The sequence below is a fragment of the Abramis brama genome (genome assembly GCF_963993115.1).
Source record: "Abramis brama genome assembly, chromosome: 19".
In the NCBI taxonomy this organism is placed as follows: domain Eukaryota; kingdom Metazoa; phylum Chordata; class Actinopteri; order Cypriniformes; family Leuciscidae; genus Abramis; species Abramis brama.
Genome location: NC_139981.1, coordinates 7,414,893 through 7,432,296, shown reverse-complemented (window position 1 = coordinate 7,432,296; position 17,404 = coordinate 7,414,893). Strand labels below are relative to the sequence as shown.

The 17,404-nt window shown below is 40.1% G+C and overlaps 1 protein-coding gene across 1 annotated transcript in view; it reads left to right on the top strand.

Moving 5' to 3' along the window:
* lrmda (leucine rich melanocyte differentiation associated) overlaps window positions 1-17,404 on the top strand; it is a 283,768-nt gene that overhangs the window by 243,491 nt on the left and 22,873 nt on the right. The window contains exon 6 of the mRNA XM_084093122.1: window positions 4,092-4,179. Within this exon, the coding sequence (XP_083949248.1) occupies window positions 4,092-4,179 (88 nt within the window). The remainder of the gene's footprint in view (window positions 1-4,091; window positions 4,180-17,404) is intronic.

Genomic DNA, 17,404 nt, shown 5'->3' with positions numbered 1-17,404 from the left:
TCCCAAGCCTCCCGTTACTGTCGAATTTCCACTCTCTTTCTCTCGCTCGCTCTTAAAGGGAAAGCAGGCCCTTCTGTTGGGCCTGATAGGTTGTAGGCTGATGCTTAGCAACAACATTCCTGTGCCTTAAGTAGCAGTAAGCCCCTGGCTGAACTCTTTGAAGTGGCTGTCAGGCCACATTTATTTCGTTTTAGCACTTTGTCTACTTGTCCAGATATATAAGGAGATAAAAAGCGCTGGTGTTTACACTGATCTTTGCCTCTGTTTCTCTCTCCCTCTTTCTGTCTCACTCTATCTCTGTATATCTCTTTTGCAGCGCTGGTAATTAGATTGTAGTCCTGATCAGGCATCGCAAACAAGAGACGTGCTGCGAGTTGCTCTAGACATCAGGCTCAACTCTTGATGTTCCAGCGAAGGGTATCTCCAGCTTTGGGGGTTCGCACCAAACCAAATCATAGCGTTAACTGCATCTTAGCCACCCGTTCACCTCTTCCCACTCTCTGGGGTGGAGATTTGTTTGGAGTTGATAATCACAAATGGCTGGATTTTTCGTCATTTATTTGTGGGGGAGAAAAAAGGACATGCGAAAAGAAGAGGGAGCATGAGTATGATGTATAATCCAGGAGACGAGTCATATTTCACTGTGACATTTTCAGCAAGCAGTCCTCCCTTTGAGTGCAGAGCCCCTGTTGGGCTGAGAGCTGCTGTGGCTTTCTCTGTTAATGCCATTATTAGAGACTTTTTTCTTTCTCCAGCTTGTAAATTTCTGCTGCATTATCATAAAGTGTAGTGATTACTCAGTGTATAAAGACAATAATGATGTGAGCAGGCAGCATATGCCAAGGGCCTGGAGAACAAGAGCTCGACGTGCTGAGATGAGACGCCTAATGCAAACCTGACGCTGCAGCGCCCCCATCTGACCAGTGCAGGAAAAATGCTCACGGGTGTATGTGAGAGCGTGAGTGGGTGGTGAGAAAGAGAACGAACAAAAGAAAGAACTAATCAAAGAAAGGAAGAATGAACAAGTGCTGAAGATGAACACCGTGTTGAGATTGGAAAAAGTGTCTTGGCATTTGACCTCCCAAAGATCCAGATTTCTCTGAATCAGGGCTGCCAGATTTGGTCTTCATTTAGTGAAGAGGTCTTCTGTCGCCTCAGTGGCATAACTGCGTCTGAAGATTTCTTCTAGACTCTAGATTGCATGCTCACTCTCTCTGTCAGCCTTCTGCCTCTCTATTCAGACTCACAGATGAGTCTCGCTTGCAGCCCGAGCAACCTTCAGAAATATGTGCAATATGTTTATTTCAGTCGCTGATTTATATACGGCCATTTGGTTTTTTTGAACAATTAAACTGCCATCAAATCAGTTAGCAATCAAAATAAAGTGAATTCAAAACTAAGACAAAGGGTAGTTTTCAGACACAGTTAATGTGTTGAACTACACCTGTGGGTAAATGACCAGGTCACGAGAGTGTATTTCATACTAAAAAATCACCGTGACACCAGTTAGTTAAAAGTAATTCAGACATGGCTCATAAATATGTTGATTAGTTAGTTTTCTTAGCCTTTGCATTGTTTGTTTGCAAATGGCACTTGCTTTGATGTTTTATCTAATGCAATAACATTTAGACATTTTGAACTGCCCAAATACTTTTTAAGGGCCACTGTATTATCATTCATTATAGATGGGCAGATCTGAGCTCACAAGTTGCCATTTATTTGATGGATAGTGATGCATATCTTTTAAAAGCAAAACAAAGTGCTTTGTGGAAGGAGAAGCTCTTAACTGCCTGTGCGTGCTCAAAGCTCCCAGACTGAATGAATTCAAAGGGCCCGGGGTGACCCCTTGGCTTGTGATTATGTTTGTGTAAAATCTTAAGGATGCCGATCAAAGCAAGGCTCTTGTCCGCCTGCCCTTTTTTTGCCAAGAAAGGCCCAGATAACAGCTGGCATTCAAACAGAGTTTTCCTTTAACTTTTTTGTTCGCCGGGATTCCCATTATGAGCCAGGCCTTCTTTCTCATCTCGAGGATGGCTCATTGAATAAAGAGAAAGAGAGGAGTGGATGGGAGGGGAGGAAGTGGAGGGAGGGCTCTGATTAATCTTCTTCCAGGGTGGGGGTGTTTGATCAGAGGACTTGGCCCGGGAGGGGTGGGATGGTTAGGAGAGAGGGGGTATCTCTGATGTTGACAGCAGGCGACTTTTGCGCACGGCATGTGATTGACGTGCCTGGCCGCTGGGCTGGAGGGGGGGTGCTCTGTGTCCGGTGGGGCATAGCCGGCCCCTGTCTGTGGGTGGTGGTGTTAATAATGTGGCAACTGGGAAGATTAATTGTAGACAAGCAGCAGGATTACGAGCGGCTTTGTGGCCGGGACAGGGCTATTTGGTGGGGAAGGCCTCTGATCTGTCAGGTCCAGAGGAAATTAGTCAGGGAGGACTGAAGCTGACACTACAAATGCTGCTTTAGGATATTAAAGCCAAATGGCCAGAGGAGATTGAAATGGTAACAAGGAAACTGCTGACATGCTCGGAAACCCCGATGCAACTGCACCCCGCTGGATTCTTGTAATTAGGGCGATAATTAGTCATGTGATAACAACGAGAAAAAAAAGCGGTTTAAAATAAAAATATTTGCTCCATTTTCTGTTGCTGGGCAACGGTAAACAGCCTGCAGATAGTTAACCTTTGGAAGAATGTTTTAGAATGTATTATTTTGATTATCAATTGTTATTATTTGTTAAACATGGGTGTCTATCATAATTGCTGCTATATTTACACTTTTTCCTATTTCAGTCAATATAAGTCAGATTTAGCTTATTATAAATAATATAAATACCTAATAGTGAAAAAGTGACAGTAAAGACATTTGCATTGTTACAAAAAAACAAATATTTGTTTCCACACAAATATTGTTTCTTTAGCAGCAAGCCAGCATCTTAGAATGATTTCTGAAGGATCATGTGACGCTGAAGACTGGAGTAATGATGCTGAAAAAAATACTAAAATGAAAACAGTTATTTGATCAAATTGATGCAGCCTAAGCGAGCATTAGAGACTTCTTTCAAAAACATTCAAAAAATATTACCGACCCCAGACCTTTAAGCACTATATGCATAATACATTCTCAGCACTAAGCTGAGTGTTTCCGATGAATGGAAAAATAAAATATGCCACCTCTACTCTTTATTTGTCATTTTGGTCCTTACAATGATTAAATGCTCTGAGAATTCCTGCCTGCAGAAAAGCACAATATTTTCACAAAGGCATCAGATATCAACACATCATGATATACAGTTTTTTTGGTCCTTGAAAGAAGACAAAGGAGGTTGAAAACAACACTTTTGACCTACCAGAAGCACACAGGCGATCTGTATTCTCTGCAGCTCCTCTCCTGTTCTGTCTATGCGGTGGCCTTTATGTGAATATATTTGTATTTTTAAGGTCGGCCAGTGAGAGATGAGTTTACTTAAACTCAGGTCTGGCCTTTGGAGAGCAGTAATTTCATGCCACCTGTTGGATTGTCAACACACAACAGCGCGTGTGAGTGAGTGGCAGGCTGACCCGGGCCTGACCCGCGGGGCTCTTCATGGCTGAATGGTGGCTGGGGCCCTTCCCCTGGTGGCCCCTTCTCTTAAACAGGCAGGGGACAGGTAATCAAAGCCAGGGCCCCGTCCTCACCTTTCACTCCTCTCCCTGCAAAATAATGAAAGTCGCCCTCGTCCCGCGCCCTGATAAAATAAGAAAGCCGCTCCTAACATTTCCTCTCCTCTGCGCTGATGAAATTTATGGCATTTAGACAATCAGTCATGGAGGTGAAATCTCACCCGCATTCTTTCGTTGTCTCTCACCCCGCCGTGCCTTTCCATTCTCTCTCCCTTTTGTGGCATCAGTCTGGGAAATTATTCCAGATTGCTTGTGACAAATGAGTTCTTTTCATTGAACTCAATTAGGATCATTGCAAACAGAAATCAATAACCAACATTTCTCCTGTCGGTGTTGGATAATGAATCGTCGGAGACGTTATAAATGTTTGCAGGTGTGTAAACTGAGCATGGTGAATTTATGTTTGTCCAAACTCTTTTTTTTTTTAAGGACGCCGCCAGGGATCTGAGGCCCGAATCCGCCACAACGCTGTACACCCCGCTGCCACGAGGATCCAGAGATGCCCAAAACCACAAAGGTAGTGTTATTTGGACAAAAAAAAAGTGTGAGAATGCAGAATGCATACATTTTTGTCTCGGATGACAGTTATCTAAACAAACGTACACTCGATTGCTAAAATAAGCTCTGCAGAAGAGATGGTTGTGATGTGTTAGACTCTTTGCAAGGCTTTCATGCCAACTGCATTTATCATGCTCTTTTGTCTGTGCAATGCAAAGCGCTGTTTTTATGTCACGGCCATGGTGGTGGTACTTTCATGCGAGGTCAGCTGTGTGCTTCTCAACCCCCCACCAAGGACAGATCTATTTCACAAAGGCTGACCTGCACCTCTCAAGTGATGTAGAGGAAAGCCCAGTGCTTTGTCAAAATCATGCTGCTTGAGAATAGTCCATTAAAAGGTGAACGGAGCTGACATATGAAATATTTTTTCTCCCTCTTAGATTTGGGCGAGCTGACACTCTCCATTTGTTATTTTTACGATACTGTACTGCAGCGTTAGATAACACAAGCCCTCATCTTCGTCCTTCGCCTCTTTTTATTCCTCTGCCTTTATCGTGCCATTTTTATTTATCTTGACTTATTGCCTATTCTATTTGCTTAATGCATCGGCTCTGACACTGTAACTCTTTACTAAAACTCACCTTTGGCTGTGCCATGAAAATGCTTTAATAGAATAGCCATGACACTAAAAGATGCAGTTCACCTCCAAGACACTGTCAGTGGAAATTGGGCATTGTGTTTGGATTGGCGATAATTCATGGGGTTCCTGTGTAATCGTAATGCAGTGCAAAAATTACCTGCTCATATATTGTAGTTTATTTATTTATTTATTTATTGTTTGTTTAATTTGAGCATCACCAATGCTTTTAAAGGCAGGTTAGGTGATTTGCCCCAGAAACATTTTTTGTTATGCTGGTTGAACATCTCTTCACATCCTGATAGCAATCATAAGTTAAAGCTGCAGTCGGCAAGTCTGGCAGATTGGGTCGACTTAGCCAAAATTTTGAATGTTTACAACTCTCATGCCCCTCCCCCACTACCAGCGAGCACCCTCCCATCGAGGTCGTGCTCGTCAGTGCGTCACTGTGCGTGTGTACCTGATTTTCTGTGAACGCGTCCGTCTCTTCAGCATCGATCAACACCATGGACTCGGAGGTAGGCTGCCCTGGCTAATCTATCCATAGATAGCAATAACCGAGGAATTGGAAGCTTGTTAGTAGATTTTCTCTCCGCCATCACGCTTCATGCAATCTTCAGGCGAACTTCAGGGGTGTCGTGTGCATGTGATGTGATATTGTAACGTGCGCGAGGGAGGGGGGATCTGTGGCGTGTGCACGACCTGTGATTGACAGTCAGATCTCACACCCCCCTGCGCTGATTGGACCCGATGATCCGGGAGCGGTGGATTTTTGCAAAATGACACGCTCCAGGTGGAGTTAGAAGCTCGGGGTTTTTTTCTAAAACCACCTTATTTATGTCGTTCTGTCGGATTATAGTGTCAATTTCACTGAATATGATAAAAAAAATGTTGCCGGCGGCAGCTTTAAAGGAATAGTTCACTTCAAAATTAAAATTCTGTCATCATTTACTCACCCTCAAGTTGTTTCAAACCTGTATGAGTTTCTTTCTTCTGCTGAACACAGAGGAAGATATTTATAAGAATGTCAGTAACCAGACAGTTCATGTACCCCATTGACTTCCATAGTAGCAAAAAATACTATGGAAGTCAATGGTTGGACATCAACTGTTTGGTTACCGACATTCTTCAAAATACCTTATTTTGTGTTCAGCAGAAGAAAGAAATTTATACAGGTTTGAAACAACTTGAGGGTGAGTAAATGATGAAAGAATATTCATTTTGAAGTGTACTAATCCACTTCAGTGGTCTAGTACACTTCGTGGTCTATATATATATTATCTGTGGAAGGTGTCGTTGACCATCAACCACATTGATTTCGGTCCGAATGCAATTATACGATGTCTGCCTGTCAACGTATGTATTTCCATACCTCCGCGCAGACATCACACATCATCAGTGCGTTTCATGCTATGTAGAGTTAGACAGACGTCAGTCACTGAACACCGCAAACGAAAACAGCAGCCACCTTTTACAGTTCCTCCTGAACCAAAACCACAAGCTTATGCTGCGTTCACACCATAACTACTGTAATTTGGAAGAGATGGAAGCTTGTGACGTTATATTTGGAGCGGTTCGTGACTCGAATTTATGTGTTTCAATGGCAACACTGTCTATGGCGAAATGAATCTGCAGCAGTCACGTGGCACAATTAGAGCTCTTTAAGTTGTTTACGTTCATTATTATTGTAATGTTATGTGCTTTGAGACATGAGGTAGTTTAACGCCGTCTCTCGTGATGCTTTTGTTTGCTCCCTGCTGTACGCGTTCATGTGTTTCGAAGGAGGCATGGCTTTGGAGACGCTCTGAAGGGAGGGTGGGATCTTATGCAAGCCTCTCCGAAAATTTAAAGGAATAGTTTACCCACAAATGACAATTCTGTCACCATTTACTCACCCTCATGAAGATGTTTTTGTCCATAAAATGAAAGCCAATGGGGTTCAAACCAACCCTGACTTTCATTGTATAGAAAAAAAAGTGCTCTGCTGATAAAATAAAAACTGATTTAGAAATCATAAATTCTCATTTAATCGTAAATGATACATTTTCATTTTTGGGGTGAACTATGCCTTTAGGAAACACAGGAAAATTATGCATGAACATATAAATTGAGACAGTTATATGTAAAAAGTGTATCTGTTAACATATATAATGACACCAAATATATTTTTCAATATTAGCTAGACATAGCTCGGATATTGCCATCTTTGCTGTTGTGAACCTAGGGAATAAATTCATAAAATAAAACATTGTCCATCAATCTAAGATTTAGGAAAGTCTATATTCAATAGACATACAGTATAAGCAGATGTCTGGGATAATTTTAATCCTGACTGTTCTGAATTTTACAATATATGCAATATATACAGTACAATATTATTTTTATGCAGAAGAATGGCTGAAATTAGGACATGCTTCCATAGGTAAAAGACTAGTCCAGTCACATTTGCTATATGTTACTTGCTTCCTTGCAGTGGCCGGCAGGAATAGCGACATCTATGACAGCATGCTGTCTCAAACAGGGACCCTCTCTACCTTTTCTCAATATTTTTACAATTGATGTCACCTGCGCCAGGCCCCCAGAGCCAAGGTGCCATGGGTAATTACAGCAGACAGAAGGTCTGAGGAGGGAAACTAGCTATATGCATGGCATGGGAGGTCTTGGCTTTGGGTTACAAGACTCTTGTCTGCTTTTTTGGGGGGAAATTAGGAAGTGGACAAACAGCGAGCAGACAGGAGAGGCTCAGAGGAGAGAAACGGAGGAGGGAAAAGCAGAAGCTAAGAAGGGAGGCTATGTGGCAGGCCCGGCGTGACACGGAGAACCATGAGTCTGGAGATGGAGGGGGGTGGAGTGTGTGGCCGCAGGAAGTAGCGCTGCTGTCAGCTCCCACCAGCTTTAAACTGGCCTGTCGCCTGAACCTAACCCAAAGTTTCTTTCAAGAGACACATGTCGTCTTAAAGGAACAGTTCACCCAAAAATGATATACTCACCCTCTTGTCGTTCCAAACGTGTATACTGTTCTTTTTTTTTTTTAAAGGAAAATCTTCCCGCATAAGTTTACTTACAATGACGGCTCAGTCAAGCTCCATAAGAGCAACGTTTAAAAGATAGTGTCAGGTAAAAAATAAATAAAATAAAATAAACAAATAAATAAAGTAAATAACAACTTACCAAGTAATAATTACACTAGTGTGATTATCCAATCACAAAGGCAGGAAATAGCCTTTTCAGAAGGCTATTCAGAGGACACAGGAGCTCTCCGTGTTTCAGAGTGAAGAGCAGCACTGTGTTCACATGAGCAGCTCATGATCAGTGTCATCACACAAACTCATTTCCACATCTGGGTCGATTATAACTTGCATTTGGGAACGCAAACTATCTTCCTAAGTTTGTAATGAGAAGTGCTCATAAACCGGCTCATAAACAGAAGCTTTAAGGGCTAAAATGTAGTCTAATGTTTAAAAAAGGTTTTGAATAAAGACAGCCATGAATGTTAGTATTGTAATTTTGCAGTTGTACTGTAAAATACAATTATATATTTTTCCTTAAATAATCTATTTTTACAGTGAAATATTACAATAGTAATGTTGCTTATTATTTTAAAGATTTATTTTTTTTATATAATAATAATAATAATAATTATTATTATTATTATTATTTTATAGACATTGTAATATATAATCACAAAATATGTGGCCAAAGTGTGTAGCCCTATACAAGCACAGCAAACAACACAGTTTTTTTATTATTGTAATTGCCATTTTTATCAGAAAAATCATTGTGCAGCCCTATTATATACTTCTTTTTGTTTGACAAATGTAATTTTTTAGATGAATTGTTGCTTTAAATATAGATCTCCACTTCTAACCCAAACGACATAAGACAACGTTTCTCTTTCCTCCACAGGCGCAAATAAAAACAAAAATAAAGTGGAGCCACCGCTCTCACCTCTGTCACATTCTAGATAGCCATTGTAATAACAATCATTATGACGGGTCGCACAACTGCCCTGGAACTTCATACATAATTGAAATGGAAAATATACAAATCCTTTTGTTCGTCTATGGACATTTTAAGGCAGCGACCACCACTTTTGAATTCCCATCATTCATCTTCACCGTGGCGAGCAAACCAGAAGCCATCGAGGGTGAAACCATACTCCTCCATCAGCCGCACACGCACCGACTTTAAACGCTCCTTTTCTGGGCCCTGCTCCAGCTGAGTTGACTGTATTTTAAATGAAACACAACTAAACCCTTGAGGCAGGCAGCCTTCAAAGAGAAAATCTTAACTGAAGACCCCCTAGGGACCATGCACTTTTTTCTTCTTCTTTTTTTTTTTATCGTCATTATGCCATCGCTGATTTGCAGCCCCTAAACAGGACTGCGTATGAAGAATAAATGACTTTACAGTTGTGGTACAACTAATAAACAAACATCTGGAACCGTTCAGAGGGCGCCATTAAAACAGTAAATTTCTTGCCCAAAATGTGAAAATTATGACAAATGTGCTGTCACAGGGGCTGGGAGAGGCCAGATGATGGAGCAGTGGGTGCTAAGCACTGACTTTTAGAGCTCAGCAGGACGGAGAGAGAATTACACCTGCTGTTTGTCTGCCTACCCTCCATTAACTTACATCTGGATAGCGTGCATCACTCAATTACCAAAGTCTGGATCTGCACCCGCATTGTTTAGCTAAAATGCCATGTTTAACATACAGCCCTAGACAGAGATATTTATGCCAGCGATCCTGTGTAATTGAGATAAATTTGATTGGTGTTGGTGATGTGCTGTTGCTTGTCTAGTTTTACAGCCCAATGGATATGCAATAGCCCCAAGCTTTGCCTTTGGCAGAGTTGCCTCTTAATTATGGCCTGTCGAGCAGTTGTTCCTCTCTGCCGTTTTATAAGCGTGAGTCTGCATGTGTACAAACTGCATATAACTGAATCCTGCAGGCCAAACTTGACGGTAAGTTTGTTCAGCTGTCATTCTCTTTTCCATCAGTGTGTCAATCTTTGAATATACCCGTAGCATTTGATATCATAAAAGTGCTTGTACATGCTCAATGAGATTCTAAAGGCTCTCTGGTGATGGTTCTAGCAGTGATGTTTTTCCCTTGACTGGTTTTATTCTCAAACCAGATCCAAGCTTTGGCCCTGTCAAGCATTATGCTGACATTGTGATTAGGGATGTCCCGATCCGATCACGTGATCGGAAATCGGGCCCGATCGCGTGTTTTCAGACTCGATCGGAATCGGACGTTACCTCCCGATCAGGACTCGGATATATATGTATTTATATTCTCATTATTTTTTAACACCTCTATTATGCGGTGACACAGAGTTAAGGCGGTTTCACACTGCACGCGTTAATAGAGTGTAAGCAGCGCAGGAGCAGTGCGTATGGTGAGCAGGAGCAGGACACCCGCGTTTTGCTTTCATACTGGCAGCGTTTGTCACGCGCGGCTGAACCGCGGGTTGTGTACAGACAGAGTCTATAATGGATAAGTTGGCATTGCTTTTTTTCGTTTTCAAATACATTTAAGAGAAAAGACTTGTCAAGAAGCTTATTTTATTAATAATTTAATTTATATAACTTTTGGTTCATCTTTGTTTTTATTGTTATGGCAACAAGTTTGTTTTTGGACATTTGTTTTCTTTTTAAATTGCTGTTGGTCATTTGATTGACTGTTTAAAACACAATAGATATCATCAATGAACTTTTTGGATAAAACTGCGGTGTATTTTGGCCATGATCAATGTATTGTCACTTTAATTCAGCAAAAGCGGCGCAGCAAAAATAGACTCGGCGCCGAAACGATCACGGCACTCCTGCTCTGCTACGCACTGCCGCGCCGCCTCTGCGTGTGGTGTGAATGCTCTAAAGCCTGGTTTAATCTGTTAACATGGGCGGCGAAAAAAATACGCGCTGCACGCTCTGCTAACAGTGCAGTGTGAAACCGGCGTAAGAGTTAGGAGTGCAGTTCCTACAAGCACATTACTGGCTTTGCAAACACTGTGGCACTTTTATTTTTTATTTGCTTACATGCCTACCAGATATTTTAAGTTGAGGTGCTATTTGTTTATATATTAGACTTTTTTAAATATTTACTGTTGCACTAAAGTCCAAAAGTGAAGAATTTATTTATTACTTGATTGTTCAAGCTACCTCACAGAAGTGCTCTGTTTGTTAACAGAGTTGTTGAATGTTAAAATAAGGTGAATTAAATAAAAAATAAGGAACATCCTGGATCTGTTTTTTTCGCTCTTCTTTATTCTTTTTTGCATTATAGAAGTATCGGATCGGGACTCGGTATCGGCAGATACTTAAAATCAAATGACTCAGACTCGGACTCGAGGGCAAAAAAACCTGATCGGGACATCCCTAAATTGTGATGGGGATTTTGGAATCTTGACTTATTGGCTGTTTTATTAGTATTTCTAGGAGATTTGTTTATATAACCTTCTTTTTTTTTTCAGCATTGCAAAAGTATGCTCATTAGAGAAATGGTACTGTATATCCTAAAATAATGCATGAATATAGTTGCTCTGTATTTTCAGTATTTTATTAATTATTTGGAGTGTAAGATACATTAATACCTTATTGGTTATTGGAATTATTACATTTAGATTACATTTGCTGTCATCTAACATTCACATAGAATGTATCCGTTATCAATCATAACATCATAAAATCTATTTGTTAGTATCAGCCAGAATTGTTATATTTGGCCCTATTAATTTAGCATTATAATTGACATTTCTCACCTCTTGGATGGATTTTTTTTTTCTCTAAGCTACAGAGCTTTATAAGATTGCTTTTAGGCAGCATATATATGAATCCTACCTTTTGGAACATCACTGTAAAACCCAACGAGTTATGCTAACTCATTTCAATTGAGGAAACCAATTGCCTCAATTCATTTAAGTTTAGAAACCAAGAGTTATGAGTACTGTGAACTTATTTGAGTTCACTAAAAGAATATTTCCTAATTTACAATTAAACTTCACTCAAATATGTTATGTTGCTGAAACTTCACTATAATTTTTAAAACCACTCGGTTCAAAAACGTTTCTACCTTCTTATATTTGCCTGCTAGCTAGCATGTGACAAGAGACTATTATTATTACACAAGCAAGTGCAATTACTAATTTTAAACAAAGCAGCTTGGATCAGGTCTTGCTTTGGCCCATCCTCGACTTGGAAACCCTTTTAAATCCCATCATAACAACATTAAACCTTTACAGATCTCCCCTTATATTAATATTGTAAAACGCATAACATTTACTCTTCTTACAGAGTCTGAAGCAAAGCATGCTGGGAACTAGAAATATGTTGTAACTGATTCTGCTTAATGTAATCAGTTGAGTTCACATAACATTTTTCTGTTAAGTGCAATGAATTTTCAGTAATATTTGAGTGAAATGAACTAATTTCATTTAATAAATTTTACTGTTATGTTTTACAGTAAGGTTTGGCATAGGGAGGACACCTATGATATCCTGAAGACCTGCCTATAGGCAGTTCAATATGTTGAGGAACAAACCTGAGAGTAGTGATTTTATTTTCTACAAATCATAAATTTGTTCACCGTAGGGTTATGTGTGTGCTTTAACAAGAAGGAATTGAATATAAAATCCTGAAGAGAATGCTGTTTATTCCCTTACATAGTCCTTGGCCAAATGTCTCACATATGTTTTCAATAGATCTGAATGAGGGAAAACTGTCTTACAGATATTTTTGCTGCGTGACAATGTTATGATCCAAAGGGTTTTCCAGCTCTGATGAGGTGTTTAGGATCTCCGTATAATGAGTTTAGGGTGTTTTGCGGCCATCTAAAACCCCTTTATTAAACACACCTATAATTTCAGCTGCAGCTAAGTAATGAGCTCCTATAAAACTTGAATGGCCATCACGCAAGTTTATATTGACTTTCAGATTTACACCTCGGCTCTCCTCAGATCAGGTGCCAAAACATAATGGATGGAAAGTTGCGTGTTTAAAAAAAAATAGGGTAAGTATGATATCGATTCGTATTAGTCATTTGATGTAACTCCCATACATCTGCTTTGGATAACCTTGGTCTTCTACAGCCCTGATTAATTACTTGCAATGGCTTTCAATCCGTCTGTGGGAGACCACCACTTTATATTGACTCCTACAGGCCTGTAGGTTTATATAGGAGATGCCAAGGGCTGTTTTTGGGCCTCTCTTTGTGAGGACTGCTTTTGTTTCCTTTGTCAGAGAGAGATGATATGATATGATTTCTCTCAAGAGGTTGCGGTGGGCCTCCCAGGACTGCTTTGGCACAGGAGCATGAATATCCATTAGTCTGGAGATGGAGATTAATGGAGGAAGACAGAGGAAGAGCCAGACCGTTCCAGCCATTCTTCACCGTCTATCAGAGCTAGAGAGAAAAGAACACAGAGATGGGGTCGGATTCTTCCATGAGGCAGTCAGAGTCCTGTTTATCACGAGTCTGGAACGCACCCCCTTTCTCTCCTTTTCTTTCCTCGGAGCAGGGTAGATTAAAACACCAGGACAGACTTAACTTCCCTGACAGTTTCAACTGCTGAACTCGGGCTTGGCATCCCGAACTCTTCTGAGATGGCTTCTCTGTCTTCAGTGTCATTATCTCCATATGAGATGGCACTGCATTCGTTGAATAATTCTGTTTGTATTGGATTTGAGGATGTGTCATCAACACCATTGGGTTTTTTTTTTCTGTCTTTCTTTCTTTTTTCCCCCTCTTATACATTGCTGTTTGATGTAGTGGAATGAGTCTCTGAAGGCGCAGCTGAAGAAAGGTTTCAACATGACGCTTTCGGGATGGCATTGTGTTTATTTTAATATCATTTAACATATTTGTTTGTACTTTGGTGCAATCATTGGAATATGAAAGCGAGAGATCATTTCTTTTTAATGATTCAAGTTAATAAGGCATGTTAATATCAAATGGTAGCTGTGCTCCTTGGGTTGCTCAAAGAAAAATGCTCTCAAATGTGTTTATAAATTAAAATGGCTTTTAAAGAAGTCCTTCCAACCCTAGTCTCAATCTCTAATCTGATTGGCTGGTTTTGCTCAACTTCTGTGAGTCAAGGCACTCTGATAATTGTATCATTCCGTCTGGAAACAAAGTTGAAACTGCAAACTCTAGGAAGAACTAATCACCGGATTTGCCAGGTTTCTCCCCTGGAGAAAAAAATCAGCTTTGCCATCACAGAAATAAATTACAATTTATTAGAATAAAATAGAAAACAGTCATTTTATACTATTTCACAGTATTGCTGTTTTCTTGATCAAATAAATTAGAGACGTATTTAGAACGATAGTGTATGTTTTTATTAATCCTCAAAATTGGCTTTAAAACAGGGTCCCACCCCCCACAATCCCATGGTATCATTAAGTATCGTGTGCAACGTTCATTATATCACTTTACTATAGTATCACCACATTTATTTCCAGAGCCGATCCTGACCTCCCTGGGGCCCTAAGCAAAATTCTCTTAAAGGAGAAGTTCACTTTTAAAATGAAAATTCTGTCATCATATACTCACCCTCATGTTGTTTCAAACCTGTATGAATTTCTTTCTTCTGATGAACAGAAAAGAAGATATTTAGAAGATTATCAGTAACCAGACAGTTTTTGGGTCCCAATGACTTCCATAGTAGGAAAAAAAATACTATGGAAGTCAATGGGACCCAAAAACTCTCTGGTTACTGATAATCTTCTAAATATCTTCTTTTCTGTTCATCAGAAGAAAGAAATTCATACAGGTTTGAAACAACATGAGGGTGAGTATATGATGACAGAATTTTCATTTTAAAAGTGAACTTCTCCTTTAAGGGGCCCTCCTACCTGACCCATGAGCCATGTAAACCATTTGCCATTGCCACACAGTCACACCTGACACCCCAGTGCTCCCACTCCTTTAACTACTAATGCAAATGTAATTCCTGATATCAGAAATAGACATTGTTACTAGAAAAAGTACATTCTTAATATCAAGAAAATAGTACAAATTTAATGATTGATATCAAAAATGCATCCTGTGAATAATAAAAGCTAAAATTGCTTGTCATAGCATGGCACTGTGTTTTAAATGATAAAAGCAATACTTGATACTTGATGGTTATTATTTACTGAGAGATTTGCATCCATATTGACCAGTATGTCCAGCCAATCAACATTTTAAAACGCAATATAGCCTATAAATCAATAGTCAGTGTCAATACATTGCTTTCCATCTTGCTTTATTGCAGAGTTGTAACTAAACTGACCTGTGGACTAGACAATCATTGTCTTGTTTTAAAAGTATGTGCGCCTATAATGAGGAGTGCCATCACGCTCATATTGTTCTGGTCCCCACAGATGTTTTGCTGGAAAGTGCACGTTTCATTTCGTGTACGCGCATATGGACGCATTTTAACGCGCAACGCGGTTATCTTCTCCGAGCTGCAGTTTATAAACAAACACCATTGCCCTTTGTCGTTTATCAAATGTAATAAATACTTTTTTTTGTCAGGCACAAAGTCACAGAACACAGCCCTGGAAGTGGCCGGCATTAGCAAGCAAGACACAGAAAGACCAAAATATGCACTGCCCAGCTGGGTTAGCAAGACAGACACACTAGAGAGAGATGCACATCAACTTAACTTTACTGTTCTTTGCTGACATCAAACTTGGAGAGGAGAGAACACAAGTCTGCCTGATTGCTGTTCCCGCAATTCACTCTCATGGTTTGTTTTTTTTTTCTCTCTGATCGTGACCAGAAGGATAGTTCCGCTTAATTTTCTCATCGATATTGTAAATTTTGATTGACGCGCTTTGACACGAGGGGGAGCCGGGGCCTTGAGTAATTTGCGGGGCCCTACGCAACTTGCGTAGTGTGCGTATAGGGCTGATCGGCTCTGTTTATTTCAAATGATCAAACATTTGAAAATAGGCAGTCGTGGCCTAATGGTTAAAGAGTCAGACTTCCTGAAGGTTGCAGGTTCAATTCTCAGTACCGGCAGGAAATTACTGAGGTGACATTGAGCAAGGCACCTGACCCCTAATCACTCCCCTGGCGCCACAGCAAAACTACTCACTACTCACTACTTCTAATGTGTGTGCCCTAACCTGGATGGGTTAAATGCAGAGGACAAATTCCGAGTATGGGTTATCATACTTGGCCTTCACATGTGACTTTCACTTTCATTTTTAGCATTGTTTAAAAGTGTGATACAGCATCTCAGTAACTCTGATTTCTTTGTGTACAAAATATGTTTTTTGCAACCCAGATCCTTTAGCACTAGCCCACCAGCAGCAGTTTATTTACTGCTAAAGCCGCTGTCATCACTTCAGAGTCTTTAATCAGTAATGCTTTGCTTCATAAAATTACAGCACTGTGATGATCCGTCCTCCTGGATGATCTATTAATACATACACAAAAGAAACGAGTTAATTGATACCTCTGGACGGAGAATGTGTCAGCATGATGGACAAGGACATGAATTCAAGCCAGTCTGCCCAGCCCACTCGCAATAACATACTTGTGGTTCTTGGGGCTTTGGTCTGCTTCCCAGTCATGCCGGACCATCTCAGGAGACTGACAGCAAATATATCATACAAATGGATACCCCATGCCTGCGTTCTAATCAGCTTTAAAAGTGATTGCTAATGCAGTCTAAGCATTATTCATATTTGTGCGTGATTTGTTACTTGAGTTTGGGACATTTGAGATGCAGGATAGTATTTCCTGTGTGCTTCTAGTCCTGCCAAGAGTTTAGAGCAGGTTAGCGTGGCTTTCACAGTCTCGAACCACAGGACTTTATCATTGTAATTTATGAGGGAAGAGGCAAGCCATATGGTTTAGATATTTTTACGGCGGGATCGATGCGGGGTCCTCGAATTTCCCTCCTCTTGCTTAGGTTGATATGGATGGCTGTGTTCATGTCAGGGGGTTTCACAACCCTCTCAGATGCTGAAACACAGAGTCCTGGCAGATGTTGAGCAACTTGTCTTTCTGATGGCGAAACTGATCTGTGCACAATGAGCTCTGATTGCATTATAATGATCATGTGACGGGCCAATGGAAAAGTTTATGAAGACAAATGCTGCTTGCAGGAAGAGAAAAACACACCGAAGAGTTATAATTCAAAACCGTGGAAGATACATGCTGGAACTATTTATTATTCATTATTATTCATAGCGAGGCCTTTTTTGGCAGCATTTGCTTTTGTTAGTGTGATTCAATATACAATCAATTTACAAATGATAGCAATTAATTTGGTGACAGCTTCCATTTATTCTGTTTTAATTATGTATCATGTGTTTTTCAGGATTATTAATCATCAGGGATAGATGAAAACATGTTATGAAAGATATCTGTCCAAGCCTCTACATAAATGTTGAAAATAATTTTTCAAAAATGCACTTCATACATACAGTAACTAAGCTATTACTTATATGATAAGCATGAGAATGTCAAAAATAATGTTTATATGTTAGGGGGGACATAAAGTCAAACATGTCAAGCCGATACAACGGTCCTGATAACATAATAAAGAAAATGTCAATATAATTTATTCATGTAATGGCAAAGCTGAATTTTTAGCGGCCATTAA